The sequence below is a fragment of the Myotis daubentonii genome, chromosome 10 (genome assembly GCF_963259705.1).
Source record: "Myotis daubentonii chromosome 10, mMyoDau2.1, whole genome shotgun sequence".
Lineage (NCBI taxonomy): Eukaryota > Metazoa > Chordata > Mammalia > Chiroptera > Vespertilionidae > Myotis > Myotis daubentonii.
The window spans coordinates 80646828-80657521 of record NC_081849.1 but is presented as its reverse complement, the minus strand read 5'-3'; the positions used below and the strand labels follow the sequence as shown (position 1 = coordinate 80657521).

Below are 10694 nucleotides of genomic sequence, written 5' to 3'. Positions count from 1 at the left end.
AAATCATATATCTGATTAGTTAATATCCAAAATATGTAAGGAACTCCTAAAACTCAATAGCATAAAAAACAATCTGATTTTAAAATGAGCAGAATTGAGTAGATATTTTCCCAAATTAGACAAATTGCCAACATGTAGATGAAAAGATGCTCAAAATCACTAAACAGATAAGTGGAAATCAAAACTATGAGATTGTATAATAGCTGAGAGAGGCCATTATAAAAAAGATGAGACTGAGTGTTGGTGAGGATGTGGAGAAAAGGAAACCCTTGTACACGGTTGGTGGGAATGTAGGTAGCTATAGTAAGTATGGGAAAAATATGGAACATCCCCCAAAAATTAAAAATAGAACTACCATATGATCCAGCGATTCTACTGGGTATATATTCAAAGGAAATGAAAACAGGATATCGAATTGATATCTACAGTCCCATATTTATTGAAGCATGACAATAGCCAAGACATGCAAACAACCTAAGCATTCGTCACCAGATGAATGGATGAAGAAGTGGTATGTATCTACAATGAAACAGAATTAAGCCCTGAGAAGGAAGGGAACCCTGTCAGTTTGGACAACGTGGATGAGCCGCGAGGGCCCTACACTAAGTGAGATAATCGGAGAAAGACAAATATTGTATGACATCACTTATATGGGGAATCTAAAAAGGATGAACTCATAGAAACAGGAGAGAATGATGGTTGCCAGGGGCTGGGGTCAGGGAGGCTGGGGAGATGGTCAAAAGGTACAAACTTTCAGTTCTTGAAGATCTAATGGACAGCATGGGGAATAGAGTGAACAATACTGTATTATAGATTGAAAATTGCCAAGGGAGTGGATCTTAAACGTTCTGACCACAATAAAGAAGTAGTAATTATATGATGTGACAGATGTATTAGCTAATACTATGGTGGTAATTATTTCATAATATACGTGAATCAAATCACCACACGCACACCTTAGCTTAAACAGCGTTATATGTGAGCCGTAGCTCAATAAAGCTGGGGGGAAACAAGACAACCAACTTCACTAGTTGTGTGTGTGTGTTGTGTGTCCTTCCAGATATAGCTTATGCAAAGACTCTGCTGTACTTCCAGCACAAATGATAGATTGCTACACGTTATTCCGTATTTTGAATTTTACATTTAATCTTGGAGATGATTCTATGACATGAACTCTTTAAAGTTATGGGGGTCCTTAAAAAAAAACTAACAGGTGGAATTTCAGTGGCTGTCAATTTCAAGAGATTGTGAGGCTCGGGAGCCGTTTTCCTTCCCAAATGGGGATGAGTTAAACCTGAGAAAACCCTATCACCATATATATCTAAGTCCTGAGGCGCAGCACATATGTAAGGACCTAAGTGTTACTATCTCAAATGTAGATAAACCAGATATTTGGTTCTCTTGCCTTTTAAAAATAACCCTAATAATATTTATAGTTTATAACTGTATTATGTCCAAGAAAAGCAAGTAGCTTGGCTCTCCCAGGTAAACGGGCTTCCTGGATTTAGGAAGACTGATCCCTCCTCCAGCCAGAAGCTCTGATTTCCTGTGAGCTCCAGCCAGCCTGGGTGAGCGGCTGGTGCCGCTCCACAACCGCCCACTAGAGGGACCACCAGCCCTTTCCTCATTCTGGCTGCTCTGCCTCTGTTTTCGGCTGGAGGCCCTGGGAGCGGGTCAATCCTGCTGGCTGACCTCAGAGCCAGTCCCAAACCCGCACCCTGCCTTTCAGCAAGCACGGCTCTTCTGGGGAAGACATCGCCTGAACGGGCTGGAGAGAAGGGGTCCTGAAGCCTCCTGCATGCCCGCGGCAAAAGCTGTTTGCTCTTCGGTCCGATTTCAGTCTCCGCCTGACGAGTTCGTCACAGAACTCCTTGAGCCGAGCCGGGGACTGTTGCGCACCTGGGCCACCACTGGCCACGCTCAGTGGGACAGCAGCCCACTCAGTGGCATCGCCCAGACCGGCGATGGCGAACCTTTTGGGCTCGGTGTGTCAGCATTTTGAAAAACCCTAACTTAACTCTGGTGCCGGGTCACATATAGGAATTTTTTGATCTTTGCAATCATAGTAAAACAAAGACATATTTTTGATATTTTATATATTTAAATGCCATTTAACAAAGAAAAATCAACCAAAGAAATGAGTTCGCGTGTCACCTCTGACATGCGTGTCATAGGTTCGCCATCACTGGCCCAGACAGTAGGACGCCCCCCTCCTCTCGGCCCTGTTGGAAGGGATCCCGGTGGCCCTGCCCGACTCAGCCTCCGGACACCAGTCCTGCAGCCGCCTGGTGCCACCGTCCAGCCCAGATGCCAAGCCCAGCCCTCTTCCTGCCTTCCTGCCCTAACACACATGGAGTTCTGGAAACCTCCGTGCTACCTGTGGAAGCGCGGGCCACGCAGAGAAGCCAGCTGGCTCAGCCCGCGGGTGCTTTGAAGGGTGACCTCCATTTTCTCAGGGCATCCCTGAGGCTGATAAACGGACCCCCTTCCAGACAAGTCAGCCCACCAGCATCACCCCACACACGTGGCTCCAGCTCCGCGGAGCTGAGCCTGGGGGAGCCACGCACCTCAGTGGCTGCCCCAGCTGGTCAGGGCAGTGGGCACTGGAACCCACTGCACTCGCTCCCGCTGTCCCAGGTGGGCCTGCTCCCCCCCCCCCCCCCCCCGCCGCTCTGTGACCCCTGAGTGGAGGGCGCAGGTAGCAACAGTGACACTGCAAACCCCACCACCCGCCCTCCTGGGCCAGGCTCCCCGAGCCCCTGCTGCAGCCTCTTCCTCTCACTGAAAGGCCCCCGCCCCCCCAGCCGGAACAGCCTCCCTCTTCCTTAGCCTGTTGACTTTGAAGATCGGGCCTTTGGCTCCGACTAGTCTTTCCCCCAAAACACACCGTCAGCCTTCACCACAGGGAACTCTGCTGGACACTTACCTCCCCCCACACCCCTGCCCTCACGTTCCCCTGACCCGATGACATCCCCCCTCGGCCACGCATCCCCTCGTCCTACCTCAAGTCCCAGCTCCAGAGACACCTCCCCCATGAAGCCGCCTCGGATCTGCCCGGGGAAACACCCTCTCCCTCCTCCGAGCCACAAGCATTCCCGTGTCCACTCCTCACCGGCGCCCGGCCCCTCAAGAGCATTTCAACCATGGCCTTCGGACCAGAGCTGTCAGAATCCCGACCTTGTCACTCACCAGCGGTCACTTACTGTCAAATGGGGGCGATGCATCAGCCTCGAATCCTCAAAGAATGTCCTCAGGTCAGCTGTGTGAGTCCCAGGCGGGGCACTCCGGGCAGGCAGCATCCGTCCCCCCCCACCCCCCCGCACCAGGGCTCCCAAGACCCCTTAGGCTAAGGATGCCCACCTGTAGGCGTGCACCTGTGGGGGCGGGCGCTTCCTGGGCACACAGACGCCAGAGGCCTTGCTGCTGGGAAAGGGAGCAGGTGCCGCAGGTGAACTCCGCTGATATGATAGTCCCAGCCCGGCAGGGAGCTCCCCTGTCATGTCCTCTCGCTGCCCTTCCTGCTAGTGCAGACCTGCCCCAGGGCCTTCCCAACAGGCAGGGCTGCTGGCCTCTGGGAGGGGAGGAGGCAGGCAGGAGACCCCCGTCTGCCCCATGAGCTGAAGATGAGGAGGGTCCTCCTTCAGGCCACATAAATCAGCTGCGTGACTCCCTGGTGGTTCCTTCCCTCCGTAAGCCTTTGGTGAAGGCTGCCCCTCCCTGTCCCAGCCTAGGCTCAGCTGGGCGGTGGGTGGGAGCCATGAGGGGGCAGTTGCCAGCAGCAGGGAGGGGCTCCGGTGGAGAGCTAACAGGGGTGAGGGTGGGTGGGTGTTCTAGCCGGGACACCATCTCAGGGATCACCAGCCTGAGGTCTCCGGGTTTGATTTCATTAGGTGGCCTGTGTGTGTGTTTCTTAGAAAGGAAGGGAGAGCGATATAGAAACATCAATGATGAGAGAGAATCACTGATTGGCTGCCTCCTGCACGCCCCTACTGGGGCTGAAAACACAATCCAGCCATGTACCCAGACTGGGAATCAAACAGTGACTTCACATGTCTATGCTCAGCCACTGAGCCACGCCAGCTGGGCCTGGGTTTTCTCCCAGGGGATGGGAGAGGCAGGAACCAATCGAATCGAGTTGCCTGGCCGCTGCGGGAGGCGCTGCAGAGGCAGGAGGGAGAGGCAAGGTTTCCAATGGCCTGGCACTCGGATCCCTGCAGCCACCTCTTCAGAGACCCTGCAGCCCCTTCTCCCAGGCTCCCTCGGAGGGCACAGGAGACCCACACATCCGGGGCCTGCAGCTGCTGACAGACACCACCCAGGTCCAGGACCACGTTGGAGCGAGCCCTCGGCCCTGCCCTTCCCCAGGGCCTAGCCTGGCGGGTGCACAGTGTGTGCTGAATGGGTAGAAACACACCTTTCTTCTCTTCTCTCTGGTGCTTTCCATCTACAGTCCTGGGAGGCAGGTGCAGGAAGGACAGCAGGGGCGGGAGGAATCGGCAGAAAGGCCACACTATGGACAGGGGGGTCGGGTGGCAGGGGACCTGGAGGAGGGTGGGGGTTAGAAACAACCCACAGAGGGGCAGATAGAAGTGGTGGGATATTACTCAGCGCGGACAAGGCGTGAGCTGTGGGGCCACGCAAGACCCAGAGGAGCTTAAACGCGGGTTGCTAGGGAAGAAGCCGATCTGAGTGTGAATCCAACTATAGGACACACTGGGAAAGGCAAGCCCACGGAGAGAGTACAGACCAGTGGCTGCCACGGGTTGGGGGGAGGAGGGATGAGGAGGGGGAGCACTCCATCATGAAAGACCTCCTAGCAGAGGGGGCCCCATGGTGAGGCACAGGCCGGGAGGGAGGAGATGGCGTGCAGACTTCAGAGAGTCTGGGGCAGGGGGTGGCGTTCAGCGGGGCAGGGGATGGCATGGAGCTCCCTGGAGGGGCTGCTCTGTGTTTAGGACCCTCAAGCCCCCCTCCCCTTCACCACGCCCAGAGGCATCCAAAGTGGGCACCAAACACCCGCAGCTGGGGACCCAGCCCCCGACTCTCCCCGAAGCCAGGCAGCCTCATTTGTTCACATTTCAAAACAAAACTAACCACCACCCCTCAGAATATTTGAGAAGAACGCTCAGTCACAGTTAGAAGCTTTATGTAATTTGCAGCCAGAACATCAGACTGGCGGTCAGAGACGAGAGCTCCCGGCATTGCTCAGCCAGGCCTCGCAGCCCAGAACGCTTTGCACACTCCCTTCCTGCCTCCACGACTGTTCCCTGCGCTGCAACCCAGGCGGGATGGACGGCTGCGTCTGCAGAGGTTGGCGGGCCAGAGAGCAGAAGGCATTCCGGCTCCCCGCTGGGTTTCTGGTTTGGCCACTGGCACCTCCCTCCCCAGAGAGGTCCTCAAAGGTCCGCGAAAAGGCGGGCAGGTCGGGGCCCAGCGCAGACGGCGGGGCGAAGACCACGAGGCAGTGCGACCCCGTCTCTCCCGGGAAGGGCTGCCTCCCGCCGGCGCCCCTGCGGTGAACAGCGGGAAACCGCCGAGTCATCACCGCTCGTGCTTGATGTTGGCCTCGCTGCGCTCCAAGGCGACCCCGCTGCCGCTCCGCGGGCCTTCCCTCTTGGTCCCGTCCTTTTCCACGAAAAACTCGGCCAGCACGGGGCAGTGCTCCGACGCCACGCCGCCCCACGACCAGTTGTCGGGGATCCACGGGTTCGTGAGGCCTTCTCTCAGCACCGCGCAGTGACCTGGGGGAGCGGGACCAGAGTCAGGGCGGGGCGCAGGGCTGGTGGGCGGGGCCCCGGGCTGGTGGGCGGGACCACAGGCTGGTGGGCGGGGCACGAACTGGTGGGGCGGGGCCACATGCTGATGGGCGGGCCACATGCTGATGGGTGGGCACCAGGCTGATTGGCAGGGCAACAGGCTGGTGGGCGGGACCACAGGCTGGTGGGCGGGGCACGAACTGGTGGGCGGAGACAACTGCCCCGCCCACACGGCTACCTGGAGCGCCCTGCCACTGAGATGCCCCGGCCACTCTGATTCTGAACAGGTGACGCTGGTCATTTAGGCCCTGAAAGCCCGCCGTCCAGGCCGCCTGCCCACCCACACCCGTCGGCCGATGGTTGGCCGCCTCCTCGCCACGCACACTTCTAATCTGAGAACAGGAGTGTCTGACACAGGGACAGACGTCTCCCGGGATGACCAACGCAAGGCTGCTGGGGGGTCAGTTCCATAAAAAGGGGAACAACGGGCAAGTTACAGAGACTTAGGAGCCAGTAAATATTTAAAAAATAAAGATTAAGAAATATATGAAGCAGGAAAACAATGAAATAGCTCCAAAAGCCGATGCAGAGCAGTGGAATGCGAGGCTGTGGCCTTGGGGCGGAGCCACGTGGGCCAGTGTGAGAGGCCCAGGCCGCTCTGGTCTGAGCCATGGCCTCTCCCCACAGTGGGATCTCCTCCCTGCGCCTCAGCTTCTACACCTGAGCAGCACAGCACAGGTGACCTGCCTGGTGGCTTTCATAGGGTCCTGTGTTCTTGGGCTCTAGGCTGGCTTGATGAGAACAGTGCCTTCGGTGGCCCCCCGAGCCCCACGTTCCCCCTCAGGACACAGCCCCCCAGGAAACCAGTGTCCAGGCTGGGCTTTCTGGCCCTGAGGACCTCAGCCCGGCTGCGTGTCCCCGTCCCCCAACGGCCCAGGCCTGGTCCCTCTCACCTGTGACTGTCTCACTGACGTTTCTGTGCAGCCGCTGGGGTCCCAAAGCCTCCAGGCAGCACAGAGACCCCGGTTCCTGTCTCTCAGCAGAAGCGCCTACGGCTTCCACATTTGTCATTGTTTTCTGACCCCAGTCATCTCAGCAGGCTCCTGTTTTTGGGGTGGGCTGCTTTTCAGTGCTAATTACCCACAACACCCTGGTCCTGGTGGGGTCCTGTCTACGTGCTTCTCCTGCCTTATCGGTCACCCCAACACTCTGCTCACCCCGACTGCGCTCCTGGGCATTGCGTGTGCGTAACCGCAGGCCACACACAGCCCTGGATGTGACAGGCTGGAGAAATGCTGGCTGAGTGGCTAGGCGTCCTAGACTTGGGGTAAGGTGTCAGTTCATCTCTGAGCCGGTCTCTGCTAGCCCATCCCCAGGTCTGCCCGGGACACACTCCATGTGCCTTGCTGTTGGTCAGTGAATGCCTTTCCATTCTTTTTCACACCCACCTTCACTCTTAAAAGTGGCTCAGTTGGAATGAGTTATATGGTGACTGGAACTGTAACCCTATCACTGCCCCCAGAGGAGGTGGGTAACTCCTGCCTCCTGCTCAGCCCAGAGGATGGGCGCTGCCGGTTCAGACGGCTTTCGCTTACTTCCTTCCCGAGCAGGAGAGGAGGTGCGACGGGCTTTACCTGTGAAAACCTTCCTCAGGCTCTTACTGATCCAGATGTTGTCCAGGGACTTGGAGCCCTGCGGGTTCTTGGTGCTGATGTTGGTGAAGGTGTGCGCGGGGACCAGGGGGTGGAATCTTTCTTTCCGCAGGAGGTCATGGTCACTGCTGTCCGGGCCCTGGCCGAAGTCCCCCAGGACAACCACGTCCTTTTCTCCTGGAAGTGGAAGGAAGAAAAGCAGGAGAAGTCGTGGCGGGAAGGACACCGGGCGCTGACCACAGCCCATTTGTAAGTGGGACCGCGAGTCTCTGATTTGATGCCCCCAGGGGTTAGGACTGCCGGTGGTTCTCATTCTTCCAATTTCCCCAAATTCCTTGTGCGAAAACCCCCAAACCTTCAAGAGGAGGTTAGTAACACACTTGGTAATGGGGGGGGCCGTGTGTGCTGAGGTCACCCCTAGTCCAGCTCGTGTTCCAAATCTCACAGCAGAAGCAGGCCTAAGGGTCTCGCCCAGAGATTTTACAAAAGTTCAAAGAAACATTTCCTGAAGACAGAGGAGAAGCCCATGTGAAGATACAGGGAGAAGATGGCCGTCTGAAAGCCAAGGACAGAGGCCTCAGGGGAAACCAGCCCTGCTGACACCTTGGCCTTGGGCTTCTGGCCTCAGAACTGGGAGAAAATGCATGTGTTGTGCAAGCCGCCATCGGTGGTGTTCTGTTACGGCAGCCCCAGCAGACGAATACAGAGCCGCCCTGGAGAGCTTTTCTCTCTAAAGCATTTTCAACGTTCCCCCCACGGTTTGATGTATACTAGTGAGTGGGACAGTTATGAAGAACTGTCCAAAGTGAGCAGACGTTCTGAAAGGGCAGTGGGCCCCGCTGGGCTCAGCGAGTCTCATGGACAGCCTGACCATCGCCGCCTGTCTCCGGTTCCCTTCAGGGAGCCATGACTTCTCAGGGCGCAGTGTTTCTGTCACACCTTTCTTTTAACAAATGTTTTATTGATTTCAGAGAGAGGAATAGAAACATCAATGACTTACACCTCTACTGGGGATGGAGCCCACAATCCGGGTATGTGCCCTGACTGGGAATCGAACCGTGACCTCCTGGCTCATAGGTTGATGCTCAATCACTGAGGCTTTGAAGAAAGCAGTTCGTAGCCGAGAGCCCACTGTACCGGATACCCACCAAATCCTTTTCCTTGACCCAAATCTGCTTCATAACCATTGTTAGGGGAAGACTCGAAAGTGAAATGGCACAAGCCACCAGCAGAGGGCACGCGTGCACCGCAGGGGACCCTCCTCTAGGAGCAAGAGGGACAAAAAGGGGATGAGAGGGAAGCAGAGATGGCCCCTCAGCCTCCATCGAAGTGACCTGTCTTCCAGTGGGAAAGCTGACCTGAGGACGATGTTCACAACAAGTCAAACCTGGCCAGTTAGCCATCCACTGAGCCCTGGCCCTGTGCCAGGCCCTCTCTGCAGGTGAGGCACTGAGCCAGCGCTCCAGTCCAGGATCGTCCATAGAGCTGGGGTGACACAGCCACGTGGACATGGGTGGGGGCTCATCGCAAGCCCCCGGTGCCTGGAACAGGGCCTGCTGCACGCAGACCCTCAGTACACGCACATGGACTACACAGGGGAAAGGCTGAGAAGCCCTCAGAACTAAGGTGCCGCTCAGGTTGGAAAGGAAGGGAGAGGGGGTGGCTGCCTGTATTGACGATGGAGGAAAAATAAAGGTGCTAACAGGCTGAGGCAGAAGGTTCCCACAGTGAGAGGTGTCCCTGAGGGGCAGACCTGAGGAAGAGGGGGCTGGAAGACCCTTCTCGACCAGGAGGGATGCTGGATGTGCAGGGTGTGCAGGCTCCACAGGCCCAGCTCTGTGACCGCAGGATGGAAGGCACGCTCTTCTGTCTTCCGTGTAGGAGGCCACAGCTCTTTCCGCATAGGCGCCGCCCGCCGGGATCCTCACGGCTCCTCTCCTTTAGGTGACGGCGGCGGGGAAGCCATCGAGACACTGCTTGTCGCTGAGAATCTCAGGGTGCAGAGGCCTGGATTCTCCCAGAGAGCATCGCCTCGGCTGGGCTCCCCGGTCACGTCCTTGGCTCCCAGGAGGGAAGGGAGGATGCTCGGGCGGATTTCCTAGACGGCCCCGAGGCATGTAAAACGTCAGTGACATGGCAGGTGCCGGTCCCCGCGGCGGGGCCGTCCACGCAGATGCCGGACGCTACTCTGTGCCGGCTTTGGTCTTGCCCCGGAGGGTCTGAGAGAAGATGCCACCGGATGACGGGCACAGCCCCCACTGATGCCAGCCTGGCACAGCCTCCAACATCGGCAGGAAGGCCGAGCCCGCTAACCCATGGCTGTTTGCTCTGACAGCCTGTGGAGCCAGGCCTGGCCTTTGTTTCAGCTGAGCTGCCTGGGCCTGTATTTGCCCGCTGCGCCCGTGGCAGGGGCACTTCCTGAGTCCTCGGGTGGCCGAGTCCTGGGGGGACACCGGCAGCGTGAGTCACCGCCCGCACCCGGACACGTCAAGGCCGCGCTGCTGTGGGTCAGCGGCCCGCTGGGGACTTGGAGCATGAACCCACCCAGGCTTTCTGATGCAAACCTGACCACTCCCTGGTGCCAGAGAGAAACGGGGAGTGCCTGCGGTTATCAGAGCAGCAGAGACCTGGCGGGTTTCCTCTGTTTCCACGTTAAAAAAAAAAGGGAAAAGCTTGAGATCAAGAACAATAGGAATGGCCACAGATTCTAAAAGCCATCCAGCCATCCTTGTGAATAGGTCACAGACTAGCTATAGGCGAACAGTTTCCCACCTAGCTGCTCCCTTCTCAGCCCAGAGACTCATCTTTTCAGGAGAACGCAGGTCCCAGCACATCCTGGCCCCGGACGGAAGCCGCATTTTGATGTTCATAGTAGCCGGAAGACGGAAACAACCCACGTGCCCACTGGCGGATGGACAGGTAAACCAAACTGGGGGATGGGCAGGCAGTAAATGTCCAGGGTGGGGCAGCAGTAGGTGTACAGTTGTTTGTGTGGGAAATAATTCAGTAACACATAATCATACAGGGATAAACTGTGTTTCGAATACCCACAACTATAAGCCTACTTTTGCTTCACCTTATATGCAACGGTATGGCATCTGGCTTTAAAAAGAAGGAAATCCTGGCACGTGCTACAACATAAAGGAAACTTGAGGACATTGGGCTGAATGAAATAAGCCAGACACAAAAGGGCAAAGACTTTAAGACTCTACTTCTAAGAGGTCCCTAGAGCAGTCACTTTCACCAGATGCATAAAAAGATCCAAAACTAATGAAGATGAAAAGCT

At 56.5% G+C, this 10694-nt stretch overlaps 1 protein-coding gene across 4 annotated transcripts in view; it reads right to left on the bottom strand.

Annotated features, from left to right (window-relative positions):
* Positions 1-5129: 5129 nt before the first annotated feature.
* EEPD1 (endonuclease/exonuclease/phosphatase family domain containing 1) overlaps positions 5130-10694 on the bottom strand; it is an 83458-nt gene continuing 77893 nt past the window's right edge. For all 4 annotated transcript variants that reach the window (XM_059655856.1, XM_059655852.1, XM_059655851.1 and 1 more), the window contains exons 7-8: positions 7391-7585; positions 5130-5741 (exon numbers count right to left, since the gene is read on the bottom strand). In XM_059655856.1, coding sequence (XP_059511839.1) covers positions 5542-5741; positions 7391-7585 — 395 coding nt within the window. In that variant the 3' untranslated portion in view covers positions 5130-5541. The remainder of the gene's footprint in view (positions 5742-7390; positions 7586-10694) is intronic.